At 37.2% G+C, this 26,841-nt stretch overlaps 3 protein-coding genes and 1 pseudogene across 3 annotated transcripts; 2 read left to right on the top strand and 2 right to left on the bottom strand.

Moving 5' to 3' along the window:
* Window positions 1–3,522: 3,522 nt before the first annotated feature.
* On the bottom strand, window positions 3,523–4,515 carry LOC110734831. Its single transcript, XM_021914976.1, has one exon. It carries the CDS (start codon window positions 4,513–4,515, stop codon window positions 3,523–3,525), a length of 993 nt encoding a protein of 330 aa, XP_021770668.1.
* Window positions 4,516–6,314: 1,799 nt separating this feature from the next.
* LOC110735002 lies at window positions 6,315–21,965 on the top strand. The gene is made up of 4 exons (XM_021915123.1): window positions 6,315–6,859; window positions 7,635–7,786; window positions 7,980–8,141; window positions 21,643–21,965. Exons 1-4 carry the CDS (start codon window positions 6,745–6,747, stop codon window positions 21,754–21,756), a joined length of 543 nt encoding a protein of 180 aa, XP_021770815.1. The 5' UTR covers window positions 6,315–6,744; the 3' UTR covers window positions 21,757–21,965.
* Window positions 17,429–20,900, bottom strand: LOC110735003. Its single transcript, XM_021915124.1, has 2 exons — window positions 19,679–20,900; window positions 17,429–19,015 (listed from the first exon to the last, which is right to left on the bottom strand). Exon 2 carries the CDS (start codon window positions 19,013–19,015, stop codon window positions 18,479–18,481), a length of 537 nt encoding a protein of 178 aa, XP_021770816.1. The 5' UTR covers window positions 19,679–20,900; the 3' UTR covers window positions 17,429–18,478.
* Window positions 21,966–21,972: 7 nt separating the features above from the next.
* On the top strand, window positions 21,973–26,557 carry LOC110734830 (annotated as a pseudogene).
* The last annotated feature ends 284 nt before the right edge of the window (window positions 26,558–26,841 follow it).

Raw genomic sequence — 26,841 nt, 5'->3', positions numbered from 1 at the left:
CACCTATAAGATTCTTAATTTGAAGGTAAAGAATCTGTGTGTATTCACAAGAATTTGGGGATATTTTTTTCTGATCATTTCCCAAATTATGTTTATCAATTTTTTGAATATTTTTTTGAGATGATTGATTAATTAATTATCTTAATCTGCCCCCTTCACAGGTTCTATGGTGATTGTTTCAACATTTGAGCATCTAGTTCACCACGTATACAATGATATCCTTTAGCAAAGGAAGGAAACTACTCTAAAATCCAGCAGATTGGCGTGGCTTGCTTTGCTGGTTGGAACTTGGAGGAGAAGAGGGATTGGAGTATTGGACAAAGTATAAAATGGCATTGAACATTGGAAAATTGGTGTTGAATGATGCTCTACTCAGGCTTTTGGCACCTAAACAAGTTTTTGGTGATGATAAGTTGATCAAGTATGATGCTCTTTTGTTGTATTGGTTTCTTGATATCCTTCATGATTATCGGTTTCTTGATATCCTTCAGATTTTACTCGGGGAAGATATTCGTGAAACTATAGTTTTTTTTTTAGGTGAATTTTGTTGATTTTTTTTCGTATTTCTTTAATTTGATGTTGAATTTGATTATGTTTGTAATTTTTTTAATATATATTAAATTGAGAGTAATCTTATTATTTATAAGATTAGAATTCATGCTCTATGAATCTATCATAATAATAGGATACATCTTTCTGGGAAACATCTTATAACTAGGCTTCTATCTTCCCCTAACTCTATTCCTAGGTATTTAGAAAACAATCTCATGGTATATTTAGTGTTTATGTAATTCTGATAAACAACCTACGAATATACCGCTTAATAATATATCTTCCACTTTTTCGTAGTATGATTCTTGTCAAGTGGTTCTAAGGTTTTACGTCAAGACCTATTAGATGCATTCTTAGTGTCGAAAGGAAGTTGCTTTCAACAACAACAACAATAAGGGGAAAAAAAAAGTGTCGAAAGGGAGGGAGATAGAGTGGAGAAGGGGTTATTAGCCACTACGGCCATATATTGCTCATTTGCTTACAAATATCAAATTAAATGTTCCACTACAAATTAGTAACTTTTGATTTGCAAACGTTACATATTATGTTCAACAAAAAAAAGGACTTTTTACCAAAGTGAGCTTTAATGGCAAAGTAATTACCAAATTGGTCTCGTGGCGAAGTATTTCCCAAACTAAGCTTGTGGGGTGAAATGTTGTTTCGGACAGCGTTTTACACCCGAATTTTTGTTAAAAAAAATTCAAAACATAAAACGCTGTCTCAGACAGCGTTTTATGGTAGTTGACTTGTTGGTATGTATTTCGGAAGAAAAATACTGGAATACACGTATTGTATGTATGTGGACTATAAAACGCTGCCTGAGGCAGCGTTTTATGCTTTTAATAAAACGCTGCCTGAGATAGCGTTTTATTTAAAGCATTCAGGCAGCGTTTTTCTGCTGGACTGCATCACCAGCAGCCAACTCCTGTTTCTGCCATCTGCTGCTGTCCTGCCTTCTGCTGCTGCCCCTACACATCACCCTCACCCAGCAGCCTCAACCTCAGCCCCACCATCAACCACCACCCCCACCACCATCAACCACCTCCCCCACCACCACCGACCGCCACTCTCGACCACCCCTATGCACTCCAAAACACTCTAAACAATGCAAGAGCATTCCCACCACCAGTCCCAACCTTTCCACCAACCTTGACCACCATCGACAACCATCAAACACTGGAAACAACCCCAACAACACTACAACTATCGTGAAACAACACTTTAAGTGCAGCTGACCAAATATATACTGTTTGATATATATAACGGCGATGAAAGATCTAGTTTTACTGACAAAATTCAAATTCGGACAAATAAGGGAAATAAACTTCAAATTGTACAGAGAGTCATTTAAAAAACATTTCTTGTATTAATAATGTAAGCGTTATATACTACATTGTTAGATATCTGAGTACCACAAAAACATCAACTAACTAATATTATCCGGACTTATGTATTGGAGTTAACTAATCTCCATCCTGTGTGTCCTCCGTCCGTCTACGAACACGCCTCGGACGCCTGCTGTAATGCCGAATGGTGGTGAATGGGTCTCGGGACGGTGGAGTCAGCTGGCTAGACGATGAGTCATCCTGGGTATGGCCGGGAGCGGTGTTATGGATGAAGTAATCCTCTGCCTGTGTAGAGCCCGAAGCATCACCTCCACCACTGCTCTGTCCAAAGTCGAACTGTGAATGGTAACCACATGCGCCACAGCTTTGTCCGAAGTCGAACTGTGAATGGAAGGAGTTGGGGTCATGATCTTCCCTGGGGTGGACGAGATGGCCATGGCCATATATCTGCAAGCTATGTATGCCCATATCTCGCACCCGCTCGACTTGGGCTCTGGTGGGTACAGCTGCTAAGGCATCTAAAAGTGCATCAACCATCGCACCCATATCCCCCGCCTGCAATAATCATCCATGACTTAGTCATATGATATAGAATTTCAAATAATTTTGGAAAACAAGAAAATGAAATAAACTCACAAGTCCGCTGATAACATCATAAGCTGGATGGTAGTGCGTGGACGGTGACGTGTAGGTAGGGTTAACGAAAAGGCGTGTAATCTGCCTGTACCATACCATGTAAGGATCACGCGGATCCATAACACCCTGAAACAGGTGACCGTTAACGACGGACTCCAACCGTTGGTCCCAAAGCTCAATGAATTGATGATGCTCCTGTGCCCAGTTTGTCTCCAACTTTTCCCCGACGGTCAATTCCGTGGAGGCGGATACTAGTGTCACAGGCCATGGGGATAGGCTGGTGAAGTCCGAACTATCGCAACACTCGGTCCGGTACGTGGCTCTCCACGACCTCGAAACAGATCATGGGGGTCCTGGCAAGCCACTCAGCACGATGCTCGAGCAAGTGTTTCGGCATGGCCTCTACCAACACAGCAAAATAGGGATCCCATGTCATCTGCAATAAGGAAATATCGTAATTAGGTTAGGGAAATGCCAATAAACAGTATAAAGAGTAAACAAAAGATTACAAATTTATTGCAAGATTCCACTTGTTCATCCGTGAGTCGGTCGAGGGCGTCACGGTAGTAGAGAAGACCTCTCGCTGTATGCGCATGTGTCAGTCTGGGAACCACCCTATGTGTCTATGGCCTCCCTTTCTACCAACTCGCTCCCCCCTATGTGTCGTCACTTGGTAAATGTGCAGCCGACGGTTATAGGCATCCACCCTGTGGTATCTTGCTTTTGTTGTGTTCTTCTCCAAAATAGTAGTGACCTTTGGGGGATATGCAAGTCCCTGTTCGGCCCTGGACTCAGCATATTCTCTTCTTAAGGTGAAATACATGTTAACTCTGTGGAAAGTTAACTCAACAAGGGACATAACTGGCATGAACCGAGCACCTTTCAAAACATTGTTAAATGTCTCAGATAAGTTTGTTGTACATATCCCATGTCTGCGACCAGCGTCGTGAAACAAAGACCACATAGGAAACGGCACTTGGGCAATATACTATGACGATTTGGTACATGCCTGACCAATCGAAAACAAATCAGCTTGCAGTTTTCTTTCTTGCCTTTGGTACGCAGCAGCCTTGAACGTATCTCTCGTGATTGTGCTTCGCACGTGAGATTTCAAGTATGAAGCCAAGTGACGAACACAAAACCTGTGATAGGCTCTAGGCTGAGTGAATCCAATGTTAGGATCATTCATTGCTGCAATGATCCCTGCATGTCGATCAGATATAACACATAAGCCATCTCGTTGCGTAACTCTTTCCCGAAGGCAGCTCATAAACCAAGACCAGCTGGAAATGTTTTCCCCCTCAACCAACGCAAAAGCTAGTGGAAAAGCTTGGAAGTTTCCATCCACACTTGTAGCTACCAAAAGTGTTCCTTTATACTTCCCGTACAAGTGTGTCCCATCGATACAGATAACAGGCATACAATGTTTGAAACCATCGATACAAGGACCAAATGCCCAAAACACTCGTTCAAACACTTCCATGTTGCTGGTATAGCTACACTCCACTAGAGCTTTGTGTTTCCATATGACTACGGTTCCCTGGTTTGACTGTTGCAGTGCTTGCATGAACTGAGGAAGTCTTCTGTAAGAACTCTCCCAATCCCCAAAAATTTGAGTGATGGCTTTGTCCTTGGCATACCATGCTCGTTTATACGGAACTTCAAAATGGAATTGCTTGGAGATGAGTTCCTGTATGAAATCAACTTTTAGAGTCGGATCTTTCTGCACAAAGGACTTCACATACTCAGATATTATGGACGAATCCAAGTGTTGGTGATCAGTACATAGTACTTCGGTAACACAGTTCTCCCGGTGCGGGCCTTTGTATGTGACTATGGTGAAGCCACGCGAGTGCTCACTTGTCCTGGTACCCCTTAGAGACCATCCACATTTCTTCTTGCAACGCAGATGAAGGACACTCTCATTTGAGGTCACTGTGGTGTAGAATTGATTTCTCTGTATAGAATACATCTTCACCATTTCTTGAAGCGTTTTCTTACTGTCAAAGTACATCCCCTTCTCGAATTCTCCCCCTGGAACAAATGATGTATGACGACCCGAATCGGCCTAATACTCATCAACTTCATAATTCTCATTTATCTGACTAAACCAGGGTACTGCAGTTCTAACCAAGGGCTCATCAATGTCTATCTGCCCAGCTTCAAGATCCATGTCATCAAGTCCATCATCCTCCTCCCCATTATCGTCCTCATCATCTGTATCCGCATACACATCGTACACCGACAATTCGTTATTCACAATATTATCAAAATTACTTGGCTCTTCTTGAGACGGTGATGCTTGCACCTCATCTCGCATCGGTGACGGAGCCGCGGTGTGTGATGTCGAAGGACCGGATTGGCCGAACATTGTCACACAGCCCCCCGCATGTGCAGGTGATGCTATATGAGGACTAAACGACATCTGAAATTGATCGTCATGCAGTAAGCGACTAAACGTTCCCATCCCATATTCATTCGATGGAATGTGGATTGAGGGGCCTTGGAAGGAAGCGGTGTTGTAATCGGAGACATATGTAGGATGTTGTTCTGCCCAAGTACTTTGTTGGGTACATATAGGCACCGTTTCTACATATATCTCATTGGGAACAACCTTCATTGCAACAATGCTTCTCAAAGCTTTTAAATGTTTGTTTGTGGAGACAGGTAACACTTGAACCCCATGGCCAGTCTCACACCTCATTTTAAGGTTCAGTTTAACATTCATTGGGTTTGAGCCAATACTACTGTGAACCTCATTCATCAGATCATTCACAGTCATGTTCGGTTCAAGTGTTATAAGTTCCATATTCCCTCCAGTGTACTCAACATTTGATCCATCGCACATAATTTCACCCCCCACCGGCATAACAACACTACATTTTGTGTAGCCATATTCTACATAACAACCATAACACATTTAAGGATAATCGAATGCTAAAACTACGTAAAAAACCCCTAATTTAACAATGCATAGCAAACATAGCTTTGATAATGGAAAGTTATATCAAATTTCAAGAACCTACATGTTTAGCTAATATGACAACAATGAAACAAGCCCATTCTCACTATCAACATTTTCATCACCAATTTCATTAACTCTTAGTACTGCATACAACTATCAACATACTAGTACGGCATTACCATCAACAATTTCATCATTATTTTCACAAAAATAAACCACATTACCATCAACAATTTCATCAAAAATAAACCACATTATTTTCGTCAATTATGTATCACATTACCATCAACAATTTCGTCTACATTGTTCTTCAATAATGTACTACATTATCATCAACAATTATCAACAATTTATCACATTTTCATTACTAATTAGCAACAAATTAATACAATTTAGATCACATTTTGCTACAACATACAAAAACTACCAACTATTTAATGTTAAATTATACTACGAATTTAGGGTTTACCTGGATTTAGAGAGTGAGTGAGTGAGTGAGAGAGTGAGCAACAACTTCCCTTCACTTGGGCGGCGGTGGCAGTGGCGGTGGTTCGGTGTTTGTGAGAATGAGAGTTGCTTTAGTGAGAGAAAGAGTGTAAAATGCGGTTGTGAGAATGTGAAAAACGCACCAGAATCTGGGTTTATGCCCCGCAAGAAACGCTGCCTCAGGCAGCGTTTTACAGTATTGGGGTATTTTTTTTTAATAAATTATGAAATACGAAGTTTGGCCAACAAAAGTCAAACATGAGACAGCGTTTTACTTTTTGATTTTTTTTTTTTTTTTTAAAATCTGGGTGTAAAACGCTGTCCGAGACAGCGTTTTACTACAAAAACTTAGTTTGGGAAATACTTTTGCCACGAGACCAATTTGGTAAATACTTTGCTAAATTAGCTCACCTTGGTAAAAAGTCCCAAAAAAAACTGACTATAACTTTTCGAGATTAATTAGGCCAAATTGGATACGCGCGCTCCCACAGCTAGTAAATAAATGAAATTACTAGTACTCCACTAGTACTCCCCAAAAAAAATAGAAGTCATCTTCCAAAAATAAAAATACATGAATTGGCCCCCAAGAAATTGAAGCTACCAGAGTTAGATTCTTCATGCTTATTCTTCGACGGCATACAGTACTGGTGGAGGACTTTGTAAGAGACTTTGGAATTCAATTCTCCAATTTTCCAGTAATTCGGACATAATTTATTTCGCAAAAATCCTGCCAATTTTGATAAAAAAAAAAGAAACATTATGGCAACATTCAGTCGATTATTTACAAGAAGAGCTTGTCGCAGTGCAATTTCTTCTTCTAAAACCATAAACCCTACTTGTTTAGCTCAACCCCTTCAAACTCGTCTTTATCATGGTAATATTTTCTTTCTCATTTCTGGTTTTCTTTGAATTTTACTCTTTAGTTCTTACTTCTTAGTTTCTTAACCTTATTTTATTGTTTTAAAGTTTTAATTTTGGGTTGGAATAATAACAGCTTTTAGTGTTGAGGATGCTATACTTTGAACCTTTGGCACATAAATTTGTAAACTTCATAAGTAAAATTAATGGGGTGATGACATTGTTGTTTAAGCTGAATTTGCTTCTTGTTGGTAGATTTCAATAAAATTGAAATGGTATGCTTGGTTTTGAAATTTAGTGGCGTTTCTGAATTGGGGTTTTGCTAATTTTAGTTAATTCTAGTTCTATTTATTGTTGGAAAGCAACACTAGATTGTATTGTTAATTTGTTATTAGCAATGCATTTGTTATTTTAGGGGGAAAATATACTAGAAAGCAGTAGAATTAAAGATGACATGTTTAAGATTGAGCTGAAAGTTTTCTGATCTTATGAAACGTACTGACCTCAAAAGGTTCTAATTTTGCTTGTTTAAGTTGATTATTGAATGATTGTAGCTCAGAAAGAGTATTTTTCATGAATTCATATATTGTTTTTTGATAATTGTGTGTAAATTACTAGGAGTGTCTTGGAAGAGATGAATCATGAATGCTCTTTAATGATAATGTTTTTACATCTTTTTTATATCTTCTGGTCGATATAACTATATAGGGATAGTCTGATTGAGTGGTTGATGCTATACAGTTATACAACGAGAACATTCATCAATTTCGCTGCAATCATGTGATGTGCAGGTTGTGGAACCCAGCAGCAAGTAACCAGTGCATTTATAGGCTGTATTCCATTTTCTAGTTTTGAGTCTACCCGGTCACTTTGCATTCCGCTTGTGCTAGCTAGTATTGTTGGTGTTGGGATTCTAGACGTGGCTTATGCAGATACCAGTGAGGTTTGTGCTTATTATCTAGATGGACTACTCTGTGCGGCAATTCACGTGTTCATACGTTACCTGTGCCAAGCCTAGTTTGTCTGCTTTTTAATTTATATGATTTGTGTCGGAAATTTGGACTCTAAACTGTACTGCACAATGTGTATATTGAATATATATTTCTTGATTGCAATCTATACTGAACTCGTTGCAGGTTTCTGCCGATTCTCCCTTGCCACCTGATATCCCATCAAGTTATGATAACCTGGAAGAAATAGCAAAAAAGGAACAGTGGAGGCTGGAGGATCTTATAAGAAGCAAAGGCATGGAGTATGGTTCTTATCCACAATTCACTGTTGCGTTAAAGGGCGAAAAGGTACACATACCGTATCACCCTAGTAAATTCCTGCGTCAAACACCTTTACTGCTGTATGAGACGACTTATAGAGTTTTTTGTTTTGTGTAGTTTTGTGTCACCTTCTTTCTAATCTCCGTTTACTATCAAATTTCATTAGGATATCACAAAAGTTACTAGAGGCGAGAAGCACAAAATGGGGGCTAATATGATTCCTTCCTATATGGACTTGAGGGATTGATAATTTGAATCATTGGCCCTGTAGTCCTATGATGGTGTTAACAATCTTATTATTTCATTCTACTTGAGGAAAATAATAGAAATTCGAAATTTAGTAAAAATCATATAGAAGAAATGTTAATTTTGATAAGATTGAGATAGATTTTGAAAGCATACCAAGTGAATTTATATTCGAGGAAGTTAATAAGGTGGGGAGTCAATGGTGGCTGTGACCACCTAAATGGCCTTTAGGAGTCTCGTGGGTTCCATGAAAAGTACCCGACCTTTTTTCTTTCCGTGCCTAGAAAAAGTCTTTAATTGTCTAAAACTGAAGACTATAATCTAATCTTTCAGATCATTTTCGAGTTTTCAATATTTAAGTTACTGTGAGGGGTTATCATGGGAGACCTAGATAGGTTTAGGTGTACAAAGTTCCGAGAATGAGTTTGGTTCAATTATTGAAATTATGTTGTGCTGGTAGTCAAAGTTGGTTTTATTCACCAACTTGGTATCACTGGGTCCTACTAAGGTGTCAGAAATCCTTCATTGGGTTATCTAACCCAAACGGCCAAACCTACCCATTACTTACCATGTCATTTTTGATGCATGGATTACATGGGTTGTTTACACCATTATGTTTGTTACTCAACACCATTACCCTCATTATTGCATTTTGTTGTTTACAAATGTTGATAATGAAGCTTTTTGTGATGGAAAAGTATTCATAATGATTGGAAACAATAATCATTATTGGTGGAAAATAATCATGTTTGTTTTTTCCTCATTTTCCTCCTTTTTTTATCAAATTGATTACATGAACAAGTATTACCTCCGTTCTTGAAGAAAAACAAAAAATACGTGTTCATTATGGTATTACAAAACGACAATTACTCTACTCACATACATTTTGTGGAGTCATAAACAAACTTTGATAAAAAAAAATTATCATGTAGTATCTTGCTAGAATCGTTTCAATGTGTGGTATCAAATTTTCATATTTTACACAAATATGTAATTAAAGACATAATAGGTTAAACAGGTACGTTAAAGACTACACGGAATACAAGTAGGTAAAAGAAAGGAAAATTTGTCAAAATTAATACAACCTTTAAATTTTTTCATAATAATACACGCTTTTGCACACATTTGCTTTTAACAAGTTATTTTACCTGTAACCTGGTCATAAGGTAAAACTGTAATAATTATTTTGTGTGTTTTTTTTTAATAAAAAAAAAAATCCCATGATCAAAACTAATTCACTATCACCTTTCATCAGCAACAATCAAAGCTTCACCACTTGACCCATCGCACCAACACCACGGCACCACCGTGGCATCGTCCACCTTAAAACTACCCTCTAATCCTCAAAACCGGCCCCACCGAACTAATAATCGTCCCGATTTCATGTTCGCACACCTGCCCGCACCACAAGGGTCTTTAAATTGGGGTTGATTTTACGAATTTTGGGTTAGCTTGGTCATGAGATGGAGGCTGCCATGGTGGTTGTTCTTTTGTGCGGTTGCCGCTAGTTTTCTGTGTTGCTTGCTGGTGGTACTACTAGGCGTGGGAATCGCGGTTGTGAAAAGATGGAGCAGCACTTCTTTAGGCATGTGTTCGTGTTGTGGGAGGAGTGGGTTGGTAGCGAGGAGTACATGGGGCTAGGTATTCATATTGTTGGTTGTTGTCACTTGGTGGAGATTCGGTCTGGGAAGAGGGTGAAGAGGTGATTTATTGTGCGAAAGGAGGGAGGTACAAGTGGGTGGTTGGGTTTGTTAATTGATGGATTGATGTCGGCGTGACGGTGGGTGTTCGGAGTTAGTGTGGCGGTGTGGCCGCAAGACAGTGGTAGAAGTTGGAGGAGAGAGGGAGAAGGGGAGTGGAGGAGGGAAGAGAAAGAGGGTTTTAGAGGAGAGGACGAGTGGTGGTGGAGGAGGTGGTCCAGGTGGAGGGAGGGCTACGTAGGAAGATGTAGCAATGGACGGAGAAGGGAGGAGATACAGTGTTTATAAAAAAATATTAAAGTCAAAATAAAATTAGATTTAATTAATCAGATATTAAATTTAAATTATTTAACTAAAACAACCCAACCAATTAAATAGTGACATGTGTCACTTTAACTGGTTTAAATAAGTCACCAACATGTTACAACTTGTTAATAGCGGATATCCCCAAAAGTTGTATTATTATGAAATAATTCAAAGGTTGTCTTATTTTTAGCGGATGACTAAAAGGTTGTATTATTTTTAACAATTTTTCCTAAAAGAAAAAAAAGAGAGTTTTATTTATGAATAGAAATAAATAAGTACTATAGTTTATGTAAACATTGCCTCCCATCACCAACTTAAATAACCCTTCTAATCCTGATTCATATAAACTAAAAAAACAAGCACCCTATGGTCCTCGAAAGCTCCCAAAGTGTCAAATAAGCATCTCCATATTCTCCCCGAGCTTATCTTATATTTTCGATTTTCCCCCTTTACCCTATTTTTCCCATATTCACCCTTCAGTAAAAGATAATTTTTTTGAAAAAAAAAGAGTCAAAATTAAGCTTTAAAACCAATATGTTGGATTCCAGATAAAAAGGTTATTATCACATTTTCACTTGTTTTGAGCCATTATTATGTTAAGAACTTAAGATGGTGTGCATGGCCAAGTAATGTGCACACAAAAATCTCACTAATGTATGATGATTTTAATGCTTCAAGGCCTGGTCACTAATGTATGGATCATGTCCAATTGATCATATCAACAAAGTGTGGAAGTCAACTTTTCACGTGGCATTATTATTTTGTAAATGATTAGAAAAATGTAATTGTTATGTGTGACTTGTATCTAGAGCTGTCTATTCGGGTAAACGGGTTGGGTTTGGGTCGGGTCAATACGGGATAATGTCGTAGCCTATGCGGGTCGGGTTCGGGTTGGGTCATGCTTGAGTTGGGTCACGTCGGGTCATACATCTTATTGGGTTTGGGTCGGGTTTAGGTCGGGTCAATAACGGGTCGGGTGAATAATAGGTCGGGTTTAATTCGGGTTTTCACGGGTTAAAACGAGTTAGGGTCATTCTCGGGTTCGAGTCGGATTCGATTCAAGTCAATAATTTGCGGGTTATAATAAGGTCGGGTCATTCTTGGGTTCTGTTCAGGTCAATAATTTGCGGGTTATAATCAGGGCAGGTCATTCTCGGGTTGGGTTCAAGTCAATAATTTGCGGGTTATAATAGGTTGAGTCAATAATTTGGGGATGATGCTTCTTTCTTTTGCTGGACCGACTTGGTCTCCCTGCATCCAAGACAAAATACTTTGATCAATATATATTAACATAGAGTAGTTTTAGCCTTACGAAGTTACAACTTTACGAGCAGCTTAGAATATATTTAGCATATATTATCTAATTATTGTATATATCTTTTTTTAGCTAGTCAATATCTACAATAATAATGATATATACAGTAATTAGAGAATATATGCTAAATATATTCTAACAATTAGAAATGAGCAAATAATTATAATTAGTCTATGTAAGGAGTCGTATGTATTGAACTATTGACTATTGAACTTATCATAGTAACTCGTTTGCCCAATCACACAACTACACAAGTGACTACGTAACTATATAACTATATATTAATAAGAGGGTCTAAATTGAATTTAAGGTGATTTGAAATCGGGTCAGGTCAATAACAAGTTAGGTTGAGTTCGAAATGGGTTAAGAACAATTCGGGTTGAATTTGGGTAGGGTCAATAACAAGTCGTGTTGATTTCGGGTCAGGTCGGATTAAATTCGGGTTTTGACGGGTTAAAACGGGTTTGGGTCAATCTCGATTCAGGTCGAGTTCAGTGCAGGTCAATAATTTACGGGTTATATTCGGGTCTCAGATACTCGGGTTAACTCGGGTCTAGGGTTGGTTTCAGGTCGGGTCTTATCAAGTTCGGGTCACCATTTTTTCGGGTTCAAACAGGTCGGTTAATAATCGGGTTCAGGTAAATTTTTCGGGTCGGGTCAGCTTTTGACATCTCTACTTGTATCCACATGATTAGAAAAATGTAATTGTAAAAAGGATATTAGCGCGTCCGTGTTCACTTGACCTTGCACGACCGTGCAAAAGGGTCATAGAAATATAATTTGATGTCGAGGCCAGAAATTTTTTTCCGCACAAATTAAAGGGGAGCGTTCGCGCAAAGGGGAAGCAGAGCCTTGCGTGTCCGCCTAAGTTAAATGTGCGCATCCGCACAAGACTTCCTCTGTTCCAGTTTTTGGCACGTGTTTTGTCCTTTGCCATTCGATGCTTTGTTAAGATCTGTGTTTGTGATGACTGCTACTTGTGCTTTGCCTCGGGGAGTAATCAATCAAAGCCTTAATCCCATAAGTGGGTCGGCTACATAAACCAAATTTGATTATTTCATATAGTCATCGATGAAAAACTTCCTCCTCCATCCCTTACGATCCAATGTCTCATCCTCATGCAAATCCATATACTTCACATCCTTCCTAACTCCTTCCAGCCAAGTCATTTTCGGTCTCCCTCTCCCTTGTTTAACCCCTCCACATTCCCACTCTTCCACTCTTCGTACTAGTACACCCTCGGGTCTCCGTTTTACATGCCCAAACCAACGCAGGCCATTTTCCCTTAGTTTGTCTGCAATGTCTGCCACACCTACTTTCTTGCGAATAACCTCATTTCTAATTCTATCTTTTAAAGTGTTCCCGCACATCCACCTTAACATGCGCATTTCCTGTAACCTCCATCTTTTTGATGTGCTCCTTCTTGAAAGCCCAACATTCTGTACCATAGAGCAACACTGGTCTAAAATTTTCTCTTCAACTGTAAGGGAATGTTTCGGTTACATAACACTCCTATGGCTAGGGCTGAACCGGACCGGACCGGACCGACCCGAACTAGACCGAAGACCGAATTTTTGGAAAGTTGGGACCGAAGATCGGACCAGTCAAATTAGGGCTAAACCCCGGACCGGACCGATTCTCAATGATCGTGAATAGCTTTCTGATGTGGACTTTATTGTTGTGGGCTTTAATTCTTGGAGTATTGTACATTATAACCATATTAATCATTACTGTATAGACTGTAGTGTCAAGAATCTCATGCTTGCCTAATGCCTATTTACACGTACTTTTATCATTATATTCATGTTAGATGCTAATGTATAATATACTTTTCATTATAGATGCTAATGTATAATATTCATGTTAGATGCTAATATATAATATATTTAGGAATCAGGAATCATTATATTCATTTTGTATTCTTTGCAAAAGAAAAGAAGCAATAATTAATAAAATAACAATTACATCTAAAAGTCATTAAGTCATATAGTACCAATTTATAACTCAAAAGTCAAACCACAATTCCAAAAGTATACGTTAAATATACTACATATCATATTAAAGCCAAAACATCAATGAGGACGATGACAATGAAATTGCTCCAAAAATCTTGAACACCATCAAATCATCAATATCAATCTACAAAAGGGAAAAAAAAAACATATAAATTAAAAAATTCCAAAGAGTTAATATATGTATTGAAGTATTAGTAATAATATAGTAGTATTCCCTTTTTCATTCATCAAACAAAAACCACGTCAAATTCACCATCATTTAAAGTAGAGCTCTCCAAATCTATATTAAAAAAAAAAAAAAAAAAAAAAAAAAATCAAATCGGCTACTATAGTAAAGAAATAAATAATAATTATAATGATGTATTAGAAAATACCTTTCTCAAGTTGCTCAATTTGTTCCAGTTTTTACTCAACACCTCTTTCTTTATCTTTCCTAGGACGAAGCCAATCCTGTGAAGATATAAGAGCTTGCACCATCTTTTAAATGACATACAATTATTTTTACAAACATCAATAAAATTATTAATTACTTATTAAATATAAATAAAAAAGATAATAAAGAAAAATAAAAAAGATGAAGACCTTAACTTAGGAGTCAAGGAGCTTCTAAATGAATCAAGATGACAACCCCCGACACTAAATGCCGACTCGGATGCAACAGTGGATATTGGCATTGCTAGTACATCACGAGCTAAGTGTGCCAATATAGGATATCTATGAGCATTTATCTTCCGCCAAGTTAGTATGTCCATCTCTAACTCATGTTCACCTATTTGATCATTTAAGTATCTATCCAATTCCAAACTTGAATATCTTCCATCTGTCGCTAAACAATATCGTTCTATAAGTCAAAAATAGTGGGCGAAGTACATCTACTACTAGTAGAGAATGAGTCATCACTATGCGATGTGAAAGGAGTATACATCTTTCTATAGTCATCAAACAATGAAGTTGCTCTACGATACACAATTTGACTTAACTCCTCATCTTTAGGTGATGGATACATACGACCGAAAGCAAGTTTCAAGCCTACAAATTTCACCTTGGGATCAAGTATGGTACCCATATAGATCAACACATTCATCTTTTCAGTATCTCCCTAATATTTGTCAAACTTTTGCTGCATTGTAATGGCCATAAGTCTAAAATCTCCATCATCACTATTCATCCACCTTTTCAATTGATCAAGAGCACGAGTGTAGGGTGATTAGGGGGATTTTCCCTTAATCCACCTCTCGCCATGTGGACCAAAGTGTCACCCAGTTGGGCTTATCAGGACCTGACACGTGGCGCGCTTCCATTGGTCCACCATGGACCTCCTATGGTATGCCATGTAGCCCTCTCAACCTTGCCTAAACAGGTAAGAGATTGGGCCCAATTCCCAAGGAAGCCCAGTCAGTCCTAGGGTTGGCCAAAACCCTAGAACATGGCACACTTCCCAAGGCTGTAAATACGGTCATAAATGCTCATTTATGACAAGAGAGACTGTTCACAAAAAACACTCGGATTTACACAAATCCCAAGACAATCACACATTACTCGGTACCGCCTGCTAGACCCGTCCTAGCATCCGGCACCTATATACATTCTGCTTTACAACTCCTCCATCTACTAACTTGATCGTTGGAGGCGGAACTCTCTACCCAAGGAGTCTCCGTTATCTTGCAGGTAAGGTGCGTGGTTCCAGCCTCGAAGTTGTAACTCTCCCAAGGGACACAGAAAACCCCGGAACATAGGGAATTTTTCAAACCCAACTTTAAGCCCCACTGTGATCATGTATTTAAGCATGGTGGCGTCCAAAGGGAAGGAAACTAAAGATAAAATAGTCGCCAACTAGTTTTAGGAACTTGTAAACCGTTCACGGGTGTGAAGGTTACACCCCATTCACGATCACGGAGATCGCTAACTCCATAGTGGTCCGGAACCATGACCGGATATTCGAGGATGATGGTATGAATCCAACCTAAAAGAGATTGAACCCGCCCTAAATTGGCCTCTACTTAATTCTTATGATATTCATGTGCGCTTTCCGATCAACATACATACATCAAATTAATCCTAAGCATATTTAATCTACGTTGGTTGATTATTAATGCACAAATAAATCTATTATTGGCGATCACTTGAATTAAAATCATATTAATCTAAATCAAATTTATAATTATCTTATTAAGCGTGATTTCAAGTACAAATTCCCTTTAAATATGTAAGAAGGGGCGTGATCAAGCAATAACAATAAATCATGAATAATCAAGCAATGTATAATTAATTGACACAACAATCATCATCATAATATTATTAGCAAGACGGGATTAGCAAGATCAGAGGCATGATACCAAACGGATTAATAACAAACCCTAGCATGTTACTAATAAAAATCATAATCAGAGCATTAGCCTAAACATGATACTAAAAACTAACATGATATTAGAAATATTAGTTAACACCCTAAACATGATACTATGAATCATAAAGACATCCTAACATGATACTAGGAATCATGAAGACATCCTAACATGATTTCTATATCGAAAGAATAATTAAGTAATCGAATTACTTACTTTGATGCCTCGTACTTCTTTCTATCAAAACAATACACACTTTAGTAACTTCAGGAAAGATTAAATCAAATAAATAAATCAAATAAGAATTGAAATATAGATTTGGGACTAAACCCTCATAACTATTATCCTTTCACGTCGAGGTCGAAGGCAACTTCGAGCTTGGCTTGGAGTATTCTTGTGAAGGAGGTATGGTGTTTGCTTAGGAAAAAGTATCAAAGATGTATTAAAACGTATTTAGGCTAGGCTAAGAAAAGAATCAAGAGATAGAGAGAAAGTATTAGAGAGGGGATTAGATGATGATTGTTGGTGATCAAGCTTGTTGATGGTTGAAAACGGAGGAAAACGACCTCTATCTATAAGAAAAAAGAGGGTCGAAAGACAAAAATAGAGTCAGAAATCAAATCGGAATAAAACAGATTCCAACGCGGCGCTACAGCTTTGTCACGGCGCGACAGGTCCATCGCGGCGCGATAGTCAGCAGTTTTTGTGGTTTTTGTTTTTATCATAGCTTTTGATCCAAAAACCGGAATAAGATAAATAATAGATCGTTGGAAAGCTCTTGAAGTCTACTTTCCAACCCAATTGGAATCTGATCGATATCTTTTGTAGAATAAAAGATATGATCGAAATAGTGGGACACTGTCAGTTTTGGATAGAGTTTGGTATTTCGTTCATATTTTTTCCGTTTTAGCTCGGAATTAGGATTATGATATATCATTGGAAAGATAATTTCAAGGGCTATCCAACCATCTAATTATTTGGATAAAAATTATGAGGCACAAAATTCAGATTTGACCGGGATTAGGATTTTTTCAAAAAGAGAAGTTTTATTGAATTTCAAACTGTTTGATCTTTTTCTTTCGAAAAGGATAGATTAGAACCTTCTAGAGACTTCTTAGAAGTTCCTAATGAATCCTAATTGGTTTAGGATTGGGATTAAGGTATTTGGACCCTCATGATCATTGGGTTGTAGGTAAGATGGACCTAGTCTCGGTTTGGGCTTGGTTTAGTATTTTGGCCATAACTTATTCATTTTAAGTCAGATTTTGGCTTATAATATATCGTTTGAAAGCTCTTTTCAAACCTCATCCAACTACACAATAATTGGACCAGGATTATGGACCAAAATAATCTGGTTTGGACGTTTTATAAATAGGACACGAAATGAATGATTTTCAAAGACACGAAATGAATAATTTTGGGTTTAAAGGCATGAAATAAATGATTTTGTTTTAAAACCTTTTAAGTGAGGCTAGGAATATGGTTAAGGCTTAAGGAAACTTCACGAGACTTTACAACTCTTCACCTAACTCGATAATCAAAGACGTGAAAGGTACTCATCACTAGGTTTGGTTTTGGGGAGACAAAATCAGGTGTCTACAACGAGCAATGTGAAAAAAAGTATTATTACTTGTTACATACAATGAACCAGAAACAGCATCAGTCAAAACCTTAAACTCTCTTAGGAAAACTACTAACCCTTGAACCACCTTCCAATCACTCTCAAGGGGGGGCTTTAGAATTTCTCAAATCATCTTATCCTATACCACCACTCTTATTATCATCATATCCACCATGGGTTTCAGTAATCGTATTTTAATCTAATTGAGGATTAGTTGGAATATCTATCCTCCAAAAGATATCTCGAAACTTCAATGCTTTTTCTAGCATATCAAAAGTGGAGTTCCACCTAGTTGGAACATCTAAAGACAATGAAGAATGGTTTGGAGCATACCTTATTGATGGATTTTTTTATTCTTCTTCGACCCATCCCACACTATAAGGTTTATAATGTGTGCAACACATCTCATATGCATATAATCACCATTACCAATACAAGACAATTTACTTTGCTTAATTTTTCTTAACTCAGAACATGCAACATCATTAGAACTTGCATTATCAACCGTAATAGTGAATAATTTTTCATCCACACCCCAAGAAGTCAAACATTCTTCCACCCCCTCAGCACCCTTGTGGTTATAAATAGGACAAAAAATCAAGATCATTTTATGCAACTTCCACTTAGTATCAATGAAATGACCAGTAAGACACGTGTAATTGATTCTTAGGATACTTATCCATGTATCAGTAGTGATAGAAATCCGTTGACATTTCATTCTTAGTAGTTTCTTTAATTGTATCCTTTCTCTTGCATAAAGTGGTAAACAATCACGTGCAAAAGTAGTACGTGATGGTATATGAAACCTAGGGCAAACTACAGACATAAAATGCTTAAAACCAGGTTTTCTACATGACGAAAAGGTAGTTCATCCACAATAATCATGTAAGCAAGAGCATCTCTAGCATCATCAACATTTAAAGCCCAAGCTTTCATTTTATCTTGTCCAACATCAACATCATGGTCAAAAGCTATCTCAGTTTGTTTTCCTCTAATTTTGTTTTTAGGATTAGCTGGACAACCCTGCCAATGATTTTTCACGTTTTTTGAACCATTGACATTAACATCACAAGCAAATGTTTTATTCTCACAATACATACACTCAGCTCTAAGCTTACCATTTTCCTTGTACTCCCAAAAATGCACCCAATATTCTGCTCTCCTTCTTCTTCCCCTTGGAACATAATGTCTTCCCTCCAACTTTTTCCTAGGTGGTAGTAGTGTTGTGACATTTTGCTTCTCTTTATCAACTTTATCAGAAACATCATCATCATTAAAAATTGCATCTACATTTGCCTTTGAATCTTCAAACTCAGAGAATGGCCTCTTATTTGTTGATTTGGAGCTTGACATCTACAAACAAAATGTAGGCAAAAAATTGTTATTATGAAGCATTTTGTATGCATAATATATAATTCGTTAGATGCAATTAACCACAATACAGTAGGTCAGTTTGCTATAAGCTTAATTGCTATTTGTTTTCTTGTATAGTAATACACCTAGTAGGCTAGTAGCATGTATAAAATATAGTAGTTTTTTAGTGCTACTAACCTACTACTGCTATTAGTGGCTTAGTGCTATATAATCTACCTTTAACTATTAGAGAATATAATATAGTAGATTTTTGTAGTGCTATAATCTATATTTAACTATTAGAGAATATAATATAGTAGTTTTTTAGCTCTATATGCAAATAATCTATCTTTTTAAGTATGTTATTAAAGATGCAAGATTATATAAACATATGAATGATATAATATAGTAGTTTTGTATCCATGTTAAACAATAAACAATTGTATGCATGCAACTCTGCAAGTGGCAACTGTACCTTAAATAATTACTCTAGTTGTCAAAGTACTCAAGTGCATATATATTACAATAGTTTCATGCAGAATAAACACGAATCTCAATTAACACCATGAGTTTCCACTCCATGAAATTATGAAAATATAATACATTTATACAATTAATAAAATTATGTAATGAAACTTAAAAGGAATTTAAAATACTCGTTACCTTTGCCGGCTCAAATCAGCAATAGTACTCCACTTTGCCTAAATTGATGATAATAATATAGAGAGGCAAATCAATTAATCAATCATAAGAGACTTTTGGGAATTTGGGATGATGGGGTTGCAGACTTAGAGAGTTTAAGGTTGTAGTTTTCTTGAGAATTGCGAAAATGGAAGAAACTTTAAGGGTTTTTCAACAGTGACGTTTTAATTTCCCTAGAAGTAGTTTAGAACTTTAGAAAGTTTAATTCCAAGGGTTTTTGTTAGTAATTAACGCAGCCCACATTAATTTTCATATACATAAAATTGGGTTTCGGTCTGGTCTGGGTTTTTTCCGGGTTTTGATCGAACCGGACCGAAACCCAAAATTTTTACTTTTTAAAACCGAAGATCGGACCGGTTATATTTGGTCTGGACCAGTCCGGTCCGGTCCAAAATTTTGGTCTAGCCCGATTTTTGCACAACCCTACCTGTGGCCACTCTCCATTTAAGCCACCCTGACTTAATCTCGTGGGTCACGTCTTGATCAATATCACCTTTTTTCTGGATGATTGACCCAAGTTATTTAAAACATTCACTCATGGTCAAATCCTTTCCATCCAAACTTACCACCTCATTGCTTGTCCCCCTTTGAGTACCTAAGCGGCATACTAAATATTCAGTTTTACTACGACTTAGCTTAAACCCTCTAGATTCCAACCTTTGCCTCCATTGCTCCAACTTGACATTAACCCCATCTTTACTTTCATAAACTAAAACAATATCATCCCCAAACAGCATACACCATGGAACTTTATCTTGAATTGGTCTAATTACTTCATCTAGAACCGTTGAAAAAAGAAAAGGGCTTAATGCAGACCCTTGATGCAATCCAATTGTAATAGGAAAATCTTTTGTCAACCCTCCACATGTCCTCACATTTGTTGACACATCCCGATACATATTCTTAACCAGATTCACATACCTTCATGGAATACCTTTCTTCAACAATTCCACCAAAGTACCGCTCTTGGCACCTTGTCATATGCCTTCTTTGAATTAATAAAGACCATATGAAGATCCTTCTTTTTTACCCTATAAAACTCCCATCATCAGTCTTATCAAATGGATTGCTTCCATATTGGATCTCCCTGTCATAAAACCAAATTGGTTATCCGAAATACTTGTGCATGCCCTCAACCTATGTTCAATCACTCTTTCCCACAACTTCATAGTGTGGCTCATAAGCTTGATCTCTCGATAGTTAGAACAATCTTGAGCGTCTCCTTTGTTTTAATAGACCGGGACCAAGGTGCTCTTCCTCCAATTTTGTGGAATTCATGTAGCTTAATCTAAGGGTTTCTTAGGGTTCTTATGTTATAAAAGAACCATTGAGTTTTAGGCTTCATTAAGCTAATTAAGCCATTATTGACTCCTTGTATATTCCTCTTGTTTCCTCCATTAAAGTGAAGAAAAGCTCTCGAATCCCCCACCTGTGGAGTATACTCCTCTTGTATATTCCTCTTGTTTCCTCTTGTATACTCCACATAACTTCTTGTGTGTTTATGTTATCCTCTTTATTGCTTTCACATATATTATTTTTCGTTGATCTTGTTCCGCATAAATCAAAAATTTATACCGCCTATTTCATAACAGAGTCAGTGTGCAAACTGAAAGCAAACAGTTAAGCTTAAGAATTGAGACTTTTTTCCCTCGGCTTGTGCACAAAGGTGATTTGATTAGAGTGTTCTGATGGATTAAATTTTGATTCCCTTCTCTCACAATGCTTTACTTTATACATATCAGTGTATATCATGTTAAGGCTCACAATGTCAAAAGATAAGAACAAACTATCTAGTTATTGTAGAGAAGGCTGTTTGCGTTGTGCAGCCATGTTTGTACATTGTTTTTTGCTCTTATGATATCGGTTCTTTTTTTTTTTTTGGGAATCGTTGCCTGCAATAATAATGATTCTTTATGATAGTGTAGATTGCTATCAAGTTTCCAGTACCCGCTTATTGCGAAATCCCTAGACTGATAGAAAACCTTGCTTCAAGCCTCAATGGTGGTTCACTAATGGATGCTCAAATTAGGGACAGGTGATTTCAAAGTTTAAGCTCCTTCATCTTTTTTGGCTTTTCTTTTTACATATTTTGGACGTCATATCTGTTTATGCTATTTCAATTTCATCGCTATTAGTACTTAATTCAGTTATATTTTGTTATTGAATCTGCTTTTATCAATTAACTCTATTTTTTTTTTCTGTTAGCCTGTACAATTTCAGCATAGTTACTTGTCAGCTAGCACTCAGGCTCCCAAATGGAAAGAGAGAAAGTGGAGAGAGTAATGTTGGGGGGGGGGGGGGGAAACATTTCAAATGACAGCGATCTATGTGTTTTAATATTTAGGCCACTGATAAAGTCCCTCATAAGCTGGTAATTATTGCCTATAGTTTAACATTTCAAATGATACTGTCCTTATAGATGCTATATGGCCTATTTTGATATCAAAGAGAGTATTGCTCGCATCTAGCATTGAACTGATGTTTTTGTTGCTGGTATACTTTCAGAAGGTTGAGTTCCTAAAGAAAGGAAGCTTTAGTCCTGCTGAGCTTGAGGCTCTGGTCTCCATCATGCAAATAGCTGAAAAGGCCAGGGCAGAGCAAACCTGGAGAAAGAAGTAGTTCTGGAGGAACACCATCGACAAGTAAATCAATTACTAGTTTGGAAGCCATGGGCGTACGTGTATTCGGCCTTGATGAACCACTTGTTGGTAATGCCAATGAAGAGGTATCATGGGATACCATTGCTGGCTATGATCAGCAAAACAGGTATTTAAAATTCGGGGCTTTGACACATTGTTTAACTGAAGGACTTTTAAGAGATCTTTGATATGTTCTGCATGTACTTGTGAAGTAATAGTCATTGAATGTCAAGTAATTAGGCTCAGTAGGGGATGAATTGTAAATGTGAAGTAGGGGAGAGTGATCTCCTTGACCTTTTATGTGTGCCTTTTATCTAATAGTTGCAACTGCAGTGTCTCAGTTAAGATACTTCATATATAAGAGACAGCTTATTTAATGAGATTACTACATACTTCGTATGTGACTCCTAAAATTCTGCCTGATCAACATTAATGATTCATAAACCCTTTTTTCTTTACTCATTTTCTCTCTTATAGGGAAATAGAGGATACTGTATTATTGACTCTGCGTAGTCCTGAAGTTTATGATGACATTGCCTGTGGGACTCGGCGAAAATATGAGTCGAATAGACCCCGAGCCGTGCTTTTTGAAGGCCCTCCAGGTTTTCCTTCTATGATAACTGAAACTATGCTGTGAACACATTTTGTCTTGTGTATGCCCATATTATAAAGGAAATAACAAACTATGTTTCCCATCTTGTGACCGTCAGTCTTATGCATATACTTTGTGCTTAGGTACTGGGAAAACATCTTGTGCTCGTGTTATTGCTAATCAATCGGTAAGCCTTTATTCTCTGTAATGATCTTTGATGATGGATTTGCTGCCCTTCATCTAGAATGATATATATTTCACGAGTGTTAAATGTACTTTTTTATTTTTTAGGACTAATGTTGTCTCATACCTTTCCAGCTGTGAAATGACCAGTCAGTCTTTCATTACATGTGATAAATATATAATAATTAAATGCAGTTTGTTGAAGAATTATGTATGTTACATATTGTTGGTTTACTTATGTGGTTTCATAGTATTGTTATTTATTTGAGTTTCATAAACAGAATGAATTATCAAGGCCCTGCAGTTGGAATGCAGTATATTCTTCCAGTCAATGGACTTGATAGATTATTGTGGATAAGAAACTAGGCTGCTTATATGAGCATGTGATCAATGAAACACCTGACAGTTAGTCCATTGAAAAGAGTTGAGGCTGCAAAATTGTAATCGTGATGTTCGTGTTCTTGGTCTGAAAGACCAAAATGAAGTGTGGAGTGTCCATATCCACGTTAAGTGTCCTTTAAATTTACCCACACCTACTTTAGTCACTCAAAACTTCACATGAAATTACATTATTGCCTTAAAATTTTGGGAAAGTAGTTAGAATTATCATAATACTCCAGACATGAGAATTACATAAAGTTAACCAAGCAAACATAGAAAGTTAATTCATGGGAAATATAATATCCTTTATGTCAACCAAACATGATTATAGTATTTCCTAGGAATTTTAACTTCCCATGCATTGTAACTTCTTATAGGTATTTAATTCCCATATGCAACCATATGAGGCCATATTCTTTTTGTCCTTTAATTAGGCCACATTTTCTCAGGGACCATCTCATGAATTTAGCTGAAATACCGTATAATCTTCATCATACTAAGGTAGTACATAGTTGGAACTCTTATAAGGTTATCATTAAGAGGAAATTTGGAAAGTTCAAACTTTGACTTGTTATAATTTAAGAAAGTGGCATATTACTTTGGGGCAATCTAAAATAGAAGTGGCTTATTATGTTAGGATGGAGGATATACCTAGTTTCTTGCAGCTCATTTAGCATTTCATGGACAGTCTCAATTAATCTATTTACTAAGATGACCATATGTGAATCCGTGCAGGTTGATTCTTTTTCTATTGCCCGTGATGGTGATATACATGAAGTTACACGGAGAATTTTATCGGTGTTATTGAGGCAGGTAAAGCAGTCTTCAACTTGGCAGGAGTTCTGAAGATTGAAATTGTTCATATGCTAGTTGCTAGCTAAGTACTTTGACCATGCCTCTAGGCCTGGAGTTTGACAAGTATTAGAATAATTGTTTGAAGTGATAGAATGAGAACATGATCTGTTTATAAACTCCTTTGAACTTGAGATGCAGAAGGCCAAGAACTAAATGAATGTTCTGCTTTTGCCTTTATCAGCCGCTTAGTCCTCTCCAACTAGCCATCTCTCTCTGTGTATTGTGCTTTTCATAGTTCCTCTTAGCTTTGTCATTCTTGAAAATACTTTCAGACCAAGCCACACCTCATAATCTTCCGGTTTGGCGTGATCGAGCCAGGAATCTGCTCTCTAACCCTTTCCAAATCGAGCCTTCTCTTGACACTCAATGACATCTTGCTCCTTTAGCCTGTCAAGAGATTACTTAAAGTCTACTGTGGATTAAAAATTTAGTGAGTGCCAGTTGAAATTTTTTTAACTTCTAATTTCAGCCAATTTTCGTGTTGCAAAGATTCTCAAAAATTGTATTTGTGTGAAGTTTAAGTTATACTTCCTCCGCTCCTCTAATATTGCAACATGGGGAGGGGACACGGATTTTAAGAAGAGGAGCAAGATATAGAGAAATAAAGATAGGGACCCATGAGATGAGTAAAGAGAAAGAGAGAAAACATGTGCAAATAGGGAAATGTTGCAATATTTGTGAAACGGAGGAAGTACTTATTTAGTTATTTTATAAACCAAGACTACAGTTCTGTATAATAACTTTTTTGGTACAGATTGATGGTTTTGAACAAGATAAGAAGGTGGTGGTGATTGCTGCAACAAACAGAAAGCAGGATATTGATCCTGCTCTTATTAGGTACAGTAAATGCTACTTAATCTATTAAGAAGCCTTCTTCAAATCTTATTTGCATTTTCATACTTAAGAGGCAAAACAACAATTTAGTTCCTTGACCATCTCTGCATTTTATTTTCAGCCGATATGATTCAATGATTTTCTTTGGTCTGCCTGATCAGCAGAATCGGCAGAAAATAGCTGCTCAGTATGCCAAGCACCTGACCAATTCTGAACTGGATGAGTTTGCTTCGGTCACTGAAGGGTAAGCGAAGTTCAACTGTTTTTGCACTGATTTGCATTGAACATTGGATATGGATTGAATGATCATGGAATTATAGATAAATATCAAATACTACGTATGTGCATTTGGTCATATTCTTGTGGAAATTAATAAATACTCCATTTTCTCTTCATAAATTAAATATTCGCTGCTTCCCTTCTAAATTTTGAGTTTAAGTTTCTTTTCACCTTAAAGTTCTAAGTTCAAGTTTTTAAACAAAACTTTGGAGATGTATGTTCAAGTTAGTACATGGGCCATTAGGTTTAATAAAGGCTACCAAATTCCAGTTTACAACTAAATCAAGTTTAAAGAGGGTGTTTTGAGCTGAAAAGAACAAAGTGGAATAAGCAAATAAAAATGCTACCTTTGTTTATAGTGATGATCATTGCTCTGAATTCTCTTAATTTGTTCCTTTTCCACAATCAGCTTGTCTGGACGGGATATCAGAGATGTATGTCAACAGGCAGAGGTTGCTGGTCGTCCAAGGTAGGTTTTCTTCCCCCCCCCCCCCAGCTCCCTCTGAAAATATTCCTTCGTTTCAAGGCAAACTTGCACCTTCATAGATGTTTGTAAATGTGTCATAATTGAAAAGAAACTAATTGTACTATCAACAGGTTATTCGGAACAAAGAAATTAACACTTCTATTGACGCTAAAGAAAGATCCCTTCCGTCTCTACAAGAATATATCAAAAGTGCAATATCTGAGAAGAAAACCCTGTTTGAGATTGAAGAGCAAAGGAACCAAAAACAGAGTCATCGCCTTGATAAGCGACATTGGACATGAGTTGATGGGATATTATAGATTTGGCATCGAGCATAGCGTGAATCATATTGTATTTTGACTCTTTGTAGGGAGTATGTAGGAAGATCTCTACCCATATTGCGGTATACAACATCAAGTGTTTATACTTGTTGGTTAACGGCCAAATCATCCACCCGTATAGACATTATATTCCCTCCGCCCACTATTATCTGCAACAAATCTATTATTTGCGGTCTCCTAGGCAAAACTTTTAGTAGAGTGTAATTAAGTGGAAAAAGGAATGAATGGCGTGGTCCCCCCTCCCCCCCCCCTTTTTTTGTTTGCTGGTAATCAAAGCTAAAAAGAGGGAATGTACTTTTCCCTCTCAATTTTTTGGAGAAACATTTGAATTTTCAGAATTTCACATAAGGTTTGAATTTTTTTTCATTTCACTTCAATTTTTTCCGTCCAATGGATATTTTCAACCATTTATGCCTCTAAAGGCATTCACCATTCATTGTTCACATTCATTACATACCTAGTCACCATGGGCATTAAATACTCAGCAATGTTTGTTCAATAGAAACCCATTAATTACATCCATAATTAGTCAAAAGCTACTTGCCTAATATGTA

The sequence above is a fragment of the Chenopodium quinoa genome, unplaced genomic scaffold (assembly GCF_001683475.1).
Source record: "Chenopodium quinoa cultivar QQ74 unplaced genomic scaffold, ASM168347v1, whole genome shotgun sequence".
Classification (NCBI taxonomy): Eukaryota; Viridiplantae; Streptophyta; class Magnoliopsida; order Caryophyllales; family Amaranthaceae; genus Chenopodium; species Chenopodium quinoa.
This window is presented reverse-complemented; position numbering and strand designations above follow the sequence as displayed.

Coding starts and splice junctions, on each gene's coding strand:
- LOC110735002 (XM_021915123.1), top strand. CDS start 6,745: ATGGCAACATTCAGTCGATTATTTACAAGAAGAGCTTGTCGCAGTGCA. Junction 7,787..7,979: donor CTTATGCAGATACCAGTGAG/GTTTGTGCTTAT, acceptor AACTCGTTGCAG/GTTTCTGCCGATTCTCCCTT. Junction 8,142..21,642: donor TTGCGTTAAAGGGCGAAAAG/GTACACATACCG, acceptor ATGATAGTGTAG/ATTGCTATCAAGTTTCCAGT.
- LOC110735003 (XM_021915124.1), bottom strand. CDS start 19,015: ATGTCAAGCTCCAAATCAACAAATAAGAGGCCATTCTCTGAGTTTGAA.
- LOC110734831 (XM_021914976.1), bottom strand. CDS start 4,515: ATGGTGAAGATGTATTCTATACAGAGAAATCAATTCTACACCACAGTG.